A 16,467-nucleotide genomic window follows, 5' to 3' on the forward strand; every position below is an offset into this window, starting at 1 on the left:
TCCTGGGAAATACTGAATGGATCCCACAGAACACGCAAAATGTCTGATGTTGATCCAGTGAATTTCAGGCTTCTGATTTATTGAAGTTGTTACTATTTAATGCTGCTACTACTAATTATGCTCATTAACCTCTCCCCAGCCACTCACCGTCAAGTATTGTAGGCTTTCTGAGGCATTCTTAATTTGTTACGAGCTCTGATTTATGTTGCTGCTGTGGGAATGTAGAAGAATATTGGTAGGTGAGAAGGAAGCTAACCACTTCCATTTTCATGAGATAATTATTTCAACAATACTTTTCTGCTATAGGATACATGCATTTAAGTGCAAAACACTGGATAGAAAAGCATATTAAGCACATGCTTAATTTGAGCATGCATTTAAGTGGTTTCATTAGGGTGAAGTCTGATGAATTTGACTATGAGAAATTATTACAGAACTTACCAGTTTAGTGTTATTGAATTTCAATTATTTCATTACAGTTATAGTACCATAAAACTGGAGTCAAGCATTGATGTATCAGGACTAATGTGCTCAAAGGATTTGATGCTCAAATTTGTGTTAAGAGGAGTGTTTATTGTAGCAAAAGTGTCTTTTGTTAAGTGAATGTAAATCCTTTTTTGATGGTTTATTCTCACACTCTTATGTTATATTAAAATTGTTGCAGTGCTGGTTTTGTTTTTTTAGTTGTGGCCTGTCCTTTTAAGTGCTGAGGTTGCATCTGTTACTCACTGTGTTGAGATTGCCCCTTAGCTAGCTATCTTTGTGTGCTTGCATCTGTATGTTTGCATTTACATTATAGTATATGATATTTTAGGAATATTTATTTATTTAGTATTTAATAATAGTGCTAAAAAATATGTCCTTGAGTGCCTGTAAATCTGGTACAAATTAGGGAGCACAGCTCAGATTTCCCCACACTGTGCTGGCAAGTGGCCTCAATCAGAAGTAATTTTCTCCATGAAGGCACATGCAGCTCATTCGTCAGCCTCTCCTCAGTGGATACTGTTATTTGTATCAAATTATATGTGGTGGTTTCTCAAAGTGGACTACTGTGTCTGCTAAGCCATACAGATTTCTACCACATTGACTATTTCATTGCTGTCACTAGCTGTACTGTTTTCTACCGTGTCTTGTTTACCTCTGAAGTTTGCAAAAAGAGTTGAAATTTGGGTTCCTATCAATAAATATTCATGAACAGGAGTAAGTACCAAGTGAGTAAGTAAACTACTCGACCCCTCTAAATCCTCTGTTGTGTACAACATGATTAGTTACTCATTTTGTAAAGGAAAAAGTTTATTTCAGGGCTTCATGCAAAATACAGAATGAGTTAATAGAGACTTAATTTGCCTCAAATTAAAGTATGCCCATTTAAGATTAGAAATTGAGGTTTTACCTAGTGCAATTGGGAATTCTTAACTATTCATCATTATCTAGCTAATCTGAAGCATTTCAGAATCACCTCCCCTTATATTGCATCACATTCTTTTACGAACTGCTAATAGAAAAAGAATTGCCGAAATGAGAAGACAAACATCTAGACTATCTCTGGGATTAACTATTCATCTAAATTCTCGAACCACTTAAGTTTGAAATTTTAGTGCTTTAATTATTAAAGAGTCTAATCATATCTCAGAGCTGTTTGTTGTCAGATCACTGTGACACTCAGATGAATTTCAGTAGTAGCAATTTTTGGATTTTCATTGCTCTGTCATTATGGCTACTGGCTTTAAAGTGACACTTAATCAGCAGTTATTGAAAGGATTTTTCAGCAGAAGAGGATGGGGCCTTACCCCTGGTCCAGCTGAAATAAAAGTAGACACAGTAAATGTTTTGCCACATGTACCTAATAACATGATTAGTTTAAGTAATGGGAGTAATAATATTAAATTAAATCAACAATTTAAAAGAAATGCAGAAAGTAAAGCATGGTATTAAAGTAACTGATTAACCTATATTTGGACTGTTGAAGGTAATATATCAACATAATAACAGCTGGGGGAAAAAAAGCACTATCACAGAAAACAGTTGAAAGGAACTCTATGGTTTTAAAACACTTTTATTTTTGTCTATATGACCCAGTAGTTTTAAGTATTTTGAATCAGGTAAAAAGTTGCAGTAGCTTTTTTGCAGGTTGTTCCCTAGACAGAGGAGCTAGTCAATATTGATAACCTACCTATAAGTCTTTGAAACAGATAAATTCTTAGTTCTCTAGCTGATGTAATTTACTGGTACCAGCTAGAGGTTTTTGCTGGCACCGAAATGACCAAATCAGACAAACATAAGCCTGCATAGTTAATGTTTTTGCATTTGTCAAGAATATTTAGTTGCATATGCTCTTTATTGTGAGATTCTGAAAATTCATTTTTGTTTATTGTCTGTTTATGTGTAAGTAATTAGATAAAGTAGTCAAGAACAGAGATTTTACTCTATATTTCCTTGTAATGTATGTTTGAGTGATAATCAAAAATATCCACAGAAATCATCAATTTTGAGTTCCCATGAAACAAGGAACTGAGAAATACTTAATTTTGATCTTATTCTTGGGAGTTGGTCTTATTCACGTTGTACAAAACCTTACTCTTCAGTTAAGTTATCAGTTACAGTGTACCAGCTCTGGGCACGAACTGAATGTATTTTGACATTTGAAAAATGAAAGACAGCTCAACATGCATAAGACAGATTTTGTCCCAAAGATCAGGTTGTAGATGGGTGAATTAGACAAGGCAGCAGCTGCCTGAAACCTAGAAAAATATTTATGCATGGATCCTCCAACTTCAGTGATTGTAGTTGCTGGTGTTTGGGGCGCAGGCTCTGGTTCCAGTTAGGTAAAGCTCTGATGTGTGCCTGTGTGTGCCTGGATAAACTTCACTGGGTTTTGTACGTGGGCTGCACACGCAAGGCAAAGCCTGGTGTAGGGGCATGCACACCTCTGATCTCCTTGGGATGTGACAACGTTTACATTTATGTTTGCAAATGCTTGGACGTGTAGCTTTAGGAAATGTTACATACCTCTTTGTACATAGGATATATCAATAGTGGCATTAGTCAGTATTTTTCCTAGTCTAAGATTGATTTAAAAAATAAAGTCCTGGCCCACAAAATGACAGGGGTTTGAACCAGCACTGTGGAGCTGGTGTGTGCGTTGTATTTCTTCTCCTTTCTTGGAAAGAGTGTCAATGGAAATTATAAGGTGTATTTCCATGACTGCTGCAAATGTAAGCGTAGCAACTGCATTTCTGTTCTTTTTCTAATTAACATACAGTGATGATTAGCTTGCTGATTACGTATTGGGTACCTGATCAAACAAACTGGTTTAACATCTAGAAACAGACCTAAATGTCGTGTATACATGCCAATTGGATTACTTGCAGGTAAATTGCTTTTGCTGTATTTGGTAAGACACATTGTGAAAGTCAATAACAAAGAGCTAGTCATTCAGCAGGAAATCGACTTTCACTGATAATGTTGGCTGAAGTTTAAATTTTTTCCTCAGATTTAAAATACTTGGAAAATTTATTAGGCTTATAGGTGCACTTGAAATTATGCAGAATATGGTATTAATACATTTTTATATGTGGCAAAAACTTACATTTCCCTAGAATATCATTTTTTTTTTTAGTTTATTTATCTAGGCATTACTAGGAGTACACACCAGTAAATGACTCTACAGACAACGTCACATATTAATAATAAAACGAAATTTGAGTATTATTTCTGATAATTTTTGCAGAACCCACTGTGCTTTCCTTTCCTGGAACCTGGACACACGTAAGGTGCCTGGAGTGCCCATGTTCAGCTGCAGCGCACTGCTCCAGCGTGTGCTCGGGCTTTGTTCTCTGTACACTGCCATAGCCACTCTTCATTCCCTCTGCATATGCAGTTGCTGGATTTTTTCCCAGCATGGCTGGAAGGTGCAATTAACAGTAATGGATACTTTGATAGGGAGAATCTTTATTTCTTCAGCCATAATAATAGCTCCTTATTTTAGGAGCTATATTGTTGAATGACAGCTACTGTTGGCAAGTATGTGTCTACAAAAGTGGGCTCATTTGGTCAGATTCTCAGCTGGCACAGAGAGTCATATTTCCATGAAAGATAGTAAGCTATATTAATTTATGGAATCCCAGCTGGGAATCTCAATCAATTTCAATAAAAAGTAACCATCATATTCCTCTGAAGCAAGAATTACACAACCTGGCCTAAAGTGAATTTTGCTGTTTTAATAAATGTAGGTAGTCACTGGTTTGTAATAAATTGCATAATATTAGAGTGTAGTCAATATTTGATTTCTTTAAAAATTTATTCCTTCCTTTTAATTGAACACAACAGAATCATTTATGTATTGTATCTCAGCATGATAGATTATATAGGAATAGTGTATTTAATACCATAAAACTATCATATAAATACAAATCACATTTTTTTTCATTAGCTAGCTCGCTTTCATTTTGAAGAAGAAATACCCAGTCAATTATAAATGAGGCTGTGCTTTCATTGGAGAGTGAAATACATAATTTTTTTCAAGCCTCAACCATGTATAATGAAATCTCTCTTTTGAAATCCAGTCTTAAGATGGATTTTGAAACATACTGACATTTAATAAAATCTTTGTTAAATTAAATATTTTCAGTTATTTCAAATCTCTATTCAAATCTAGGGTGAAATTCTACATCCTGCACAAGAGAGTCTTTAGAAAATACTTACTATTAAGCAATGAATATTTTGAAGTGTGTGTATATAAGAAAGATTTTAATTTTTGAGTACATTCTAACTGGTAACCTTGGCATTACGTGTAATAATCTGTGTGGTGCTGTCTCTTCGAGAGGAGAGCACCACACAGTGCCACTACTATGGCAGTAGTATCTCTAGGTAACTAGGAGAAAAGTCAAAGACCTCAGATTACCATTTCAAATTCCACCTCATGCCCTGTTTCTGTAATTCATTGATGTTTTGGTAGCCCTGGGCTGGCAGTTTACCAGGACATTTGTTTGGCCTCTGTGAAATGAATAAATAGTCTCTTGAGTCCTGTCCATTGACTGGGAATCTTTTAAAGAGTCTGGCATGAATGATCATGGATACCATTAGGGGCTGGTTGAAGCAAAATAGCAGAATAAGCTGAAGTTTGTGCTGTCAAAACCTTTGTAGTATTTCACTGTTGTCAGGACTTTTAATTTGATGAACAAAGCTTGTAAAGGAACATTTTAAGTACTGTAATTCAGCATCAAAAACAATCACTAACAAACAAGAGAAAGCTCTTCACTGTTTATGTCATTTTACAAATACAGCTTTGATTTCAGCTGTTACAGCTGTCTGTGTTTAATAGTAGAACCCAATGAATAATGAAAAACCCCATGTGTGAATATTATTAATACATATTATTAATGACACTTTGCATATTCTGATTTGAAGTAATCAGGAAAAGTCACTTTCAATTTCAATTTTCATAAAATGTTATTTGTCCAATTCTAATAAGTGCTGAACACAGCTGTGGAAGGAAAAACTAGCTAAAGAATGCCAGTTAAAAGTTCACTAAGGTTTTATTTCACATTGTCCTGTTAGATGGTTTTGCCACAGTGTCCCTGATTCTTTTTTAAGGGCCCCTTGAAGACGCTACTGAGGATGAAGAAGAAGAGTGCCTGTCTGAGGAAAATGATACTGTCTCAAAAGAAGACTTTCCATTGGAGGAAAGCTTTTCTGCAGAGTTTGAGCCTGAAAATCTGAGCTGTGAAGAAGTGGAATACTTTTGTAATAAAGGTAATCATTGTTGCCAACCTCTTGAGAGAATACTGGCCAAACTTTTTCCAATTGGTCAAAGAGATTTCTTGGTTTAAAACATAAAAAAGCCCTATTAATGCTACCTTAAAATCAGGAAAAAAGAGTCACTTGGGAAATTAAGTCTGGTAGGGAATAAATATTTAAGTATGTTGAAGGACACTTTTCAGGGACATGAATCATCTTGCCTTAGTGTTTTCCTCCAAGTGTTATTTTCTACATATTTAACTATAGAGAACAGGCCCCAGAAGTCAATTATTATCAGATCTGAAGCTAGCAATGCAGCATGTCTGTTCATTGCTTCTTTGCCTAGGAAACATTGCTAGGAAAACAGATTGTGTTGTAGATTCTAGGATTAAAATAGAGCTTATTATAGAATTTATTATGCGCAGTAGAAAAACAGTGAATTGTGAAAGGATAACTTTTGAAGTTCCAAATACCTTTTTGGTGCACTTGTTACTTGCAAATTATTGAAGATTGAGGTATTTTAGCATAAGACACACCAATTGGTTCTTACCACTTCAGTGTGCAAGGTTGTGCTACTTCCCTGTCAGCTGGCAGAAAAACACACTATTGTTATTTGGAACACTGAATTAACCTTCTTCCTGCCAGATATCCTCTTGATTGCTTCATTGTTTGTCTTCTGCAGGTAAGGATGCCTATCAAATAGCTGAAATTGTTGTGGTGGTTTTCTTCTGTTAGTCCACAAATCCCATGGGCGTTTGGATGTTGATGGTTTCTCTGTCTTTCTGTTCTTTCCTGGATATTGACATACATTTTCTCATGATAACTTGATATGCTTCTGGTTTTGTATTATTTTCATCTGTCTTGGACAAAGCTGAATAAATCTGTTTGACAAGTCAAGTGTTCTGACTGCAGAATATTAGTCCTTCCTGGGGAGTCTTCAGTCATCAGTGGCAAAGGCATTACTATGCACTTTCTATATATCCTCTATGCAGCTTCTACAGGTTCTTGATACTTAGTAAGTCACCTAAGAGACCAAAACAATCTAATCGATGGTTTGGAGTTCAGCTGCTATAGATCTTACTGTGAGGAGAGACCAGATTATGGAAGGATTCTTTACAAACAGGAATAATTGATTACTGTTACCACTGCAATGTGAACAATTACCAGAATTACTTTGTGTTCACAGGTTCACATGCCTTTCAGACACCATTTTCCTTAGCTGGAAAAAAGTTCTCCTCCTGTTATTGGCAGTACTAAATAAATATTTAAACCACTATTTGCATAATTGTTACACTGGTGTCTCTTGAATTCCTCCTGTCAGCAGTGGAATACCATGTCCCACTATTAGTTCATATCATATCAGTTTGATTTAGTTGCTTCTCTGTACTTCTTACTTCATTTCCAGGGCCTACCAGTGGAAAATACTATGGTTTTTGGTGAAACCAAGAAAAAAAGAAAAATTTTTTTTTAAATAGCAATCAATATTGCTATTTGTTGATTGCAATGAATATTGCTATTTATTGATTACAAATTTGCATTGAATTTCCTTTTATCTTGGATCTTCACTTTAAATAAACACCTCTTTCAGGGAAATCACTGAATCACTGTATTAAAGAAGACCAGGAATCAAATGGGAATACATTTATATCTGAATCTTGATTATATGTTTTATTAAGGATATCTGCTGATTCTTCAGGCTAAATACCTTCTGACTTCCCAGCATTTGTGTGTTGTAGTTATAAAGGAATCTTAAGTCTCTTCAGTGCAACTGCTGCAGGAGAAGAGTTGAAAAGAAGATTTCTAAGGATCATGGGGCACATAAAGTTTCTAATCTGCCTCCAGCTGAGGCAGTGTGACAAAAAGTCCCACTTTGAAGCAAATTGGGAATCTCCTTGGAAAAGGATGGAATGGGAGACTGGAAATTCTGGGTTTTTAGTAATGTCTCAACTTCTGTTGAATGTCCTACTTCTTCAGAGTCCCATCTTAAGTGTCATTAGCATGAGGCTGCCTATGTTTTTCTGAAGATAAACTCTAAGAAGACAAAACTAATCTGGAAAGCAAATAAATTTCTTTTGTGTTCTTTTCTTAGTGGAAGGGTTTGTGACTCTATTATATAGTAAACACTAAAAATTAGACCAATTCTCTTTTTTTTTTTTCATTAATCTGTTAAGAATTCCTAGCCTTTTGTTTTTCTTTGTAGTGCTTCAGTATTGAAATTAAAAGATAATATGAGAAATATGAGCTTTTCTTTTTTTCATAGAAATATTTTTTAACATCATGAATGAAAAGTCATTTTGAGAATGAAAGAGAATGAAAATGAGATGTGTACCAAATAGGTTAGAGAACAAATAAAGGCAGTCTAATTTCTGTATTGAGGGCCTGATTTTTGGTTTTTCTTCTGCTCTTTGATAGTAATGGCAGCCTTTAAATGACAAATATTTCCAAATAAGGGAAAAAGTAATTGTAGATCTGTGTTTTCTCATGCAACAGGTTTCCTTTTCCCAGAAATATATCAGAACTGGCATGGGAATCCATTATGCTATCTCTGAAGTCTGCCCTTGCTAGCATGGACCGTTAATGGTTTTAGAATTTAAAGGTGTTTTCTTGGATATAAATTTTATCTGTCCTGTCTCCCTATTTCCCTCCCCTGGGGTTTCTTCCCAGCTGACCCAGAACAAGAGGACAAATGAGTAGCGGGGCTTCCTGCAAGAATCAAGAGGCATGGGGAACAAGTGACACAGCTGTTGGGGAGGAATTGTTTGTGAGGCTTCATCCATGGTATGTTTTTTATACTTACCCAGCTCTGTAAATTCAAGTACCACCAGGGGCTTTTTGCTATACAAACTAGGTACTGAAGGCAAAAATTTACTTAAGTTCATTTTGAGGAATAATAGAGGACTTAACAGGTTCACAGCTTGGTAATTTTGGCTTCTTGAAGAGATTTTCCTGTCAAACTGTGCCTGATGAGACAGAGCAGTCCCTTATTGTCTAAATTGCAAACAGGAAACTTTATAAAGCCATACTTTTCCCATCTTATTTGTGTTTGTGAGATAGATTCAGCAGAATATTTGCCAGAATGAGAAGGTGAAGGAGAAAGCCTCTGCAAGTGTGAAGCAAATTAATCACCTTGATTGAGCTACATGTCATTTTACAACTTCTCCGTTTTCAAAATTTTGACTCTCCGCTATTACTTTTCCCTTCTCCCTTTGCTTGCTAATGGCTTTTATGACAAGGAATCTGCAAAATTCCTCCTCTCCCACACTTCTGCAAAACCACAAAATTAACTTTGCTGCATGTGAATATTTATTCCTATGTGGTCTTCATTTACACTCAAATGTGAAGAAGTGAACAACAGTTTAAGCATGTAAATATCCAAAGCTGAAATGGAAACTACCAACCTACTATTTGTCAGGGATTGCTTTAAGCTTCCAACTCTGTTTTTTTAACCTTTTGGATGAAGATCTTCATAACTGATGGCAGTTAAATTTGATTTGTTTGCAGTTTTGACAGTGAGATTAGGAGAGAGTATTTTAGAAACAGGATAGTGGTGTTCTACTACAAATCTGCACTGATCTCTATGTTTGAAGTAGAAACAAATAACTTTGTAGAAGGTAGCCTTGATGATAGTGCATTACATTTTGTCAGTTTGAAAGCAGACTTTAAAAATTGCTGATAGTTTAGTTACTACAAATTGTTGTAGTACCAATAAAGAGGATATCTGATGATGCTGTCCACACAAAGATTTTATTAGCCTGGAATCTCTCTTGCTGAATATTTTTTTAAACAGTGGGCATGTGGAATGAGAGTCTATATCACATTAAGATTAATTCAGATTAAATTCAGATATAGAAAATTTATTACTTAAATGTCAATATTTCAGCAGTCTGTGTAAGGAGAAAGTAGGCTGTCTCCCATGCAGAACAGGGATAGGCTGGATTTGGAATCTAGGAGATAGGACATAAAGTTTAAATTTTGTTTACTGTAGGTTGGAATAAGAAAATAAACTGGTGTTAAAAGAGGTGAGAAGTGTGATAGAGCTAATAATTGCAGAAGGACAGATAGAAGAAGGGGAAAAATAACAGAACAATACAAAGGCCAAGTTGAAGGTGATGGGGTGAAAATAAAAGTTCTAAATTAAGATTATTTGTGAGGTGAAGTAGTTTATAGTTGATTTTCTAGTCTCTGATTGCTGTCATCCTGCCTAGGTACTCCAGGAAAAATAAAAATAAAGTTCTTGTCTGTTACTTAAAAACTTTGCTATTATACGCTGTCATCTTTTACTCTCTGTGACCAGGAAGGAGAATAGAAGCCTTGGTGACTTGATAGTGATGGTAACTAGCTAAAGAAATCCTTGTGACCTTCTCAGCAGAAATGTTCAATGGGGGTTTAACTTTCAAAGGAAAATTATCTTAAGCAATAAAAGAGATCACTTGAGATTAGTAGATAGTTAAGTAGCTGTGTTCACAGAAGGAAAGAGGCAATGGAGAAGGAAATGGAGGAGGTTTATAATCAAAAAAGCAAATGTTGAACTGCTTCCAGAAGAAGGGTGCAAATGAAGGAATGTCTCTATCTGATAATTAGTGAAAGAAGGCAGGTTCATTTCTTGTTGCTGGCCAAGACAGTTGAGTCAAATTCCCCTGTGCATTGCTTGTAGTATGACTGTTGCTCTTGTTCCTCATGTTATAGGTTTTCCATGGTTACTTCATCACAAGGCAACATTGGCACCAGCCCTCCGTGGAAGGAGATTCAGTGGCCTTAAAACTCCTGGTGGCAGATGGGAAAGCAAATGGGTTCTGCTCCCCAGTGTTAACTGTGCTTCAGTTGATGACATATGGAGATAGGGAGGATGCATGAGGTGGGATGGAGAGTGATTGTTTCAGGATGCAATGATTTTATGGTCTGTAGCACACACTGCTATGTATGTCTGCAGCCACATGTGTTTGTAGCTGATTGCGTGGTTTGGGTTCCTGATACATTGGTTATCTTTATTTGTGGGGGAAGAGGAAAATGAGGGGAATCCAGTGCAGTCTGAAACTCATATACAGTTCTAAGTCAGCAAGTAGGAAACACAGGGAATATATGGCCTGGATACTCAGTGTATACCTGGTTCCATATTCTCATATTCTTCTTGGGCAGGAAGGAATGAGTTCCAAACCTGAACTAAGTTTTCTGTTCATGTACACTTAATCATGCTCATGTATGTTACTAGCCTGCCTGACCAGCTTGGAACTGGAATGTTTTATGTTAAACCATGTGACCTGATTGTGCAGGTAGGCTCGTGATTCAGAGAAGCAGCTGCAGTGTGAGTCCTCATACAAGAAAACATACACAAAGCTAAGTTCATCTGTGTATTAATCTGTCCCTTCATACTTCATGTGCAAAGCTATTATGCTAACATCTATAATAACACCCTGAAAATTATTTCCATATGTCCTTTTTTCCTCTGGAGTATGACTTTGTGTCTGTGTGTATGCCTGTGTGCAACTGTGTAAATATTCCTTGCTTCTTTCATGTGAGTGACTAGCAATGTGCTTGCTATTTTCTGCTTCTGGATCCAACAGTAGATTTATGCTTTCTTTTCTTTACTTTCTCCCTATTTTTTTAACCAGGAACATTTTAATCAATTTTTTTTTCTTTTTCAGTAATGGATTTTGTGACAAATTTCTATCACTTTTGCTATAGCAAAAGTAGGATCAGCAGGAGGCAGCTATACCATAATCACTTTGAGCTCAATAAGGAGATCTTTACAGGCAACTTTGTTCTTATTTCTTAACGGGATTAAGAAGCTCAGCTCTTTAAATTCTTGCATATAACACTGACATTTCGAGGGTGTGTTTGGACCAAGGAGTTCAAAGAGAAGGAATAAAAAAGAAAAGCCAATATGACTTTGTTTTTTACCTTGCTGCAGGAGCAGTTTGTGCAAATCGCCTATAAGCTTATTGACCTGAATCTTTGACTCCTTGTTTTCTCTGGATTTGGCTGGAGTGTAGACACTGATAGAGCACTGATAGAGGTGATTGCACAGCCCTCGGCTTTGCTTGGCACCAGACACCCCCCCTCCCTGCGCCTGACATTATCTTTCCCTGGCAGTACTTCTGTTCTGCTGCAGCTCATATTCCTTTAAATTTTTTAGATTATTTTAATTCGTTGCATTTTATTTATGTGATTTTCTGACTAAATGAAGGATACTTTCATTCTTTTTGGTAATCCGAGACAGAAGAGGGCATGTATCTATCTTCATCTCCTAGGATATCTAGAATATGTCTAAGAACTCGCAGCACTACTCCTTCCAAGAATGCAATAGTTACGTCTTACTGACTTGTCTGCATGTTTGTGACTCTGTTGGATTCTCATATTCCCCAGAGTAAGGGTTCTCTTACATTTATCTGTATCACATTCAGCTGAAACAACTTTAGAAGATGAGGCTGGGGGATCTCTTCACTCTCTACAAGTACCTGACAGGAGTCTGTAGTGAGGTAGTAGTGTAGTCTGTAGTGAGACTCTTCTGCCATACCTGCAGTGAGAGGATGAGAGAAAATGGCCTTAAATTGAGACAGGGGAGATTCAGATTAAGATTAGATGTTATAAAAACATTTTTCACTGTTAAGCATTAGTGTGGTGAGGCACTGGAATAGGTTGCCCAGGGAGCTGGTGGAGTCACCACCCCTGGAGGTGGTCAAGAGGTGTCTGGATCTGGCTCTGGGTGATGGGGTTTAGGCTTACAGTGACAGTGCTGGGTGGGCAGCTGGATTGGATGATTTTAAAGGTCCCTTCCAACCTTGATGATTCTGTGATTCTGATCTTCCATACTTTTTGTCAGATGCTGAATATGGACAAACAAAGGAATGGGCTTCTCTGATAACCGCCTTTGAACAAGGCTAAATCAGAATTGGGCTGGATTCTAGCAGGGTGAAAGGGGATCTTTTTCATCTGAACATCAGCATTTGTCTTGTGCCTTACCTCTTACGGTTTCTCACTGTTTTCTGCTACTGGAGCTTAGAGGACACCTCTTTTCTTTCTAGAAGGGAAAAGAGATACCTGAAGAGGTTGAAGTGATCTTTTTTCTTCCCCCCCCCCCCCCAATTCACTAGAGAGCATGTACAAAAAGTACAAGATTTTCTATTCTGTAATTTTTTTATTTACTGCTAACCCATGTTTAAACCTCTCAGGCCATATTTTCAGTCCTGCTTAAACCTATGTAGGCATTAACATCAACTTTAGTTGGATAAAAATTTGACCTAATTTAAACAAGAAAACCCTTCTTCTAATCAAGACATTGAATAATTGGTCATCAAGCAGAAAATTTTATCTCAAAAAGAAACTAGAAAGCTATTTTTCAAGAAATAAATACATAGATCCAAGTAGAAAATGTTATTTTAACTGTACAGAATTAAAAAGTGCAAGGAACACTTAAACAGATTACTCAACTTTAAGCAGTTTATCAAAGCAACTCCAGCCTTTTCAGTCAGCACATTTTGGTTTTCTTAAGAACAATGAAATTCTGAATTCTATCTCAGCTAGGGATATAATTCACGAAGGGATTATTGGTTACAACAAGTAGTGTAATGTCCTCTTTCTAGAAAATCACAAAACTTGAACTTGGAATTACTTAAATTAGAGGTCAAATTTGACGGAATATGAATTGCAAATTAATAGGGACAATCATCTTTAAAACATGGGATGCACAAATGACGAATTTCACCACATGTTCTTAGTTCAGGTGTACTGTACATCTGTTTCTAATTTTGTTTATAATGGAGGTCCATTTTGTCTCTTTCTTGTCTTATTTGGTGGCTCTGACACAGAAATTCTGAATATTTTTGAAGAGTTCTAAGACATGGCTGAAAAAATTCTTGTCAAACCTGCCTAAAAAGCAGACTTACTCACAGGTTGTGTACTATATGGGTATATTTGAAGTAATTTAACTCTGAAAGGATCAGTAAAAATAAATAAAGCAAATGCCACAATTATGTCATCATTGGATAAATATTGATAAGACAAATATTATTGCTGGATAAAGAAGCACGAATTTTTGGCTGCTAATTCTTTTTCTGAGATTTGACTCACAGAAGCCTGGACTGGTTTTGAAATCATGTGTAATGCAACATGTATGTGGGAACACACCTGTAAAGATAGGGAATTGGTTGCTTTTGATATTGAACTGTCTGAAGGGTTGATTATGTCAAATAAAAAGATTCAGTTGTTTTCAACAAAGTAAATTAAGATTTCACTGTGTAAGAACAGGTACCTATTGCTACTGTTTATGTAGCCATGTGTGGAAGTCACATAAAAACTGGATTCGTATATGGTAGTGATTCGAGCTGCAAAGTGTAGAATGAGGTGTTCTTGGCTGGATGAAGAATTCTTACAGGAGATTGAATGTTCTGCAGTAGGGATGGAACAGAATTGTTATATAATTAAATTGAAAAATGAACGTGCAGAAGAGCCTTCAAACTTAGAGTTTGAAACTTGTTAGAATTTTTCTGAAGCAATCTCTCTGTTGTGCTGCAGGCTGGCTTAGAATCTCATGGATTGTTGATTTCCATTGAAATAATTTTTTGAAAATTTTATTAAGCAACAGTCTTTATTTGTGGCATGTAAATATCTTTTAAAATGTGCTTCTGATGCTTTTCTAATCAAGTGCTTAGAGCTATGTAGTTTGAACCCCAGGCTAGTACTTGCATATGTCTAATAGAGTTCTTGTATTTGAAGTTTTAATGGGGAAAGATTGAAAAGATGTGAGACTTTTTTGCTTTTTTTAAAATTGATAGAAGCTCTCAAGTAGCCAGCATATCTGAATGATGCTCATTTGTAGCATGGGTGTTTAGAGTTTCTCCCTAAAAATTAGAATATATATATATATACACACACACACACACACATATGCATATATATATTTAAAATCCATTAATAAAAAGAAAGCCAGGAATACAATTTAGAGAACTCTTTCACTGTTCTGCAGGAAATACATTTGAATGAGTGATCCTTGTCTTGAAAGGACTTCAAAAGCAAACAGTGGCGATAATGAGAACATATCAAACATGTAGAGAAAGAGGAAGGCCAGACTCAGTCTAGATGAATGTGCTGCACAGCAGTGTCTTGTCCCAGGAGAAAAGTGCTGTAGCTGAAATAGTTAGAAATAATTGACACTGCTTTTTAACATGTTCACTGTGCTGAAATGTAATGTGTCAAGATGTCATTTTATTAAACAAAGTGGTGATTTTAATAGGAACCAAAATAGTTTCATACCACTGTTTTGGAGGGCTAACAGCTTGCACATATGTGGGCACTTGCCAACACAGACCAATAGTAAAAATTAGGGAAAGAGACAATGCACTGTTTCTGAGACTTGCTGGACAAATAATTCTGAGAGTGCTTAGGGCAAATGGAAACATAGTTATTTCAAATGAGGTTTATCCCAGGAGAAATTATGATTGTTAATCAGCATGACAGAAAACAATAATTGCTTGCAAAGAAGCAAAGTATTGAGGTGATTAATATAATCTGAAATAAAATGCAGTAGATTAACTTGTTCAAGTGCTGGTTTCTTTCAGGTACGTTGATCATGTGAGGGCCAGATTTTGCTCATACTTTCTGTATTTGTCGAGTAGTGTCTCAGTTGATTTTTATGGGCTTCACTGAAATTATTTCTGATATGTATCAGATTAATTGATAACAATCTGGTGGTGGTAGCACCAGATCTCTTCCTCTGTCTCTCTATCTCTCTGTCCATGCCAGAGTAGAGTAAATCCATTTGCATGGCACTGTACCCACTGTAGTTGTTTATTTTGTCCTTTTATCATTTGGCGAATATGAAAAAGTATGGAAATATCTCTCTGATATTTTTTAGTATCCTTATTCTCACAGTTCTATTACCATTCCAAAAACTTATATATATTTTTTTTGTATTATTTTATACCCAGAATTATTTATATTTGCAGAAACCTGTATTGCCACTACAATTATAGTTAAATAGATACATAGGATACTTTAAAAAGAGGTAATCCACAAGAAGGTTAGTTAAGGCCTATTAGATTTCATTGGTATTCTTAAGAATAGTGTGTGCTGCTAAAAAGTATGTTACATTGAATGAATTAAGAATTTGTATTTTAAGTTGTATATGGTTTATTTCAAAGTTACTGAGTATGGCTTTTGAAGAGAGGTTCCTGGCACCAATCCTCAGTTTACAGTGTGTTTCTTAGGATTCAAGAGCGGGATTATCAGTTTGTGTAAGCTCTGTTACTGGTTGCAGGCATTGAGATAAAGCAAATAACAGAGGGCAGTTTTTGATTGCTGATCTATGGTTTCTGAAGCTCTGGCATCTAGTTCGTATGTATAGTCTCAGAATCCTTGTTTGGTTGGATCTGGAATTACTGCCACTGCAGACTGTGGCAGAAAGGGGCAGGCCCCCTCCCCCTTCACAGCCAGTCACTCTGGTCTGTCACCATCCATGGGGTTATGTCCTTGCCAAGTGAATATATACAGTGAGCGACTCCCCAAGTCTTTGCATTGCATCTCTTCTCTTTTGGCAATACAGAGTGCTACAGTCTTTGCAGCTATTCCTGTACTGATTTATGATAATTGAGAAGTGATGTTTCACTCTGAACAGCTGTATGGGGATGTTAACAATTTGAGTTTACATTTATGCTGCCAGGAAGAGGGAAAACAAGCTGAATTTCAAACTTTTATTGTTCTCTCGCTCTAGTAGAAGCTGCTGTGTGCTTTTTG

General features: G+C 36.2%; 1 protein-coding gene across 1 annotated transcript in view; it reads left to right on the forward strand.

Annotated features, from left to right (window-relative positions):
• Positions 1–16,467, forward strand: part of ZFPM2 (zinc finger protein, FOG family member 2) — a 308,536-nt gene that overhangs the window by 50,748 nt on the left and 241,321 nt on the right. Inside the window, exon 2 of the mRNA XM_041413063.1 lies at positions 5,596–5,754. Within this exon, the coding sequence (XP_041268997.1) occupies positions 5,596–5,754 (159 nt within the window). The remainder of the gene's footprint in view (positions 1–5,595; positions 5,755–16,467) is intronic.

The sequence above is a fragment of the Onychostruthus taczanowskii genome, unplaced genomic scaffold, assembly GCF_017590055.1.
Source record: "Onychostruthus taczanowskii isolate IOZ18803 unplaced genomic scaffold, ASM1759005v1 scaffold4, whole genome shotgun sequence".
NCBI lineage: Eukaryota > Metazoa > Chordata > Aves > Passeriformes > Passeridae > Onychostruthus > Onychostruthus taczanowskii.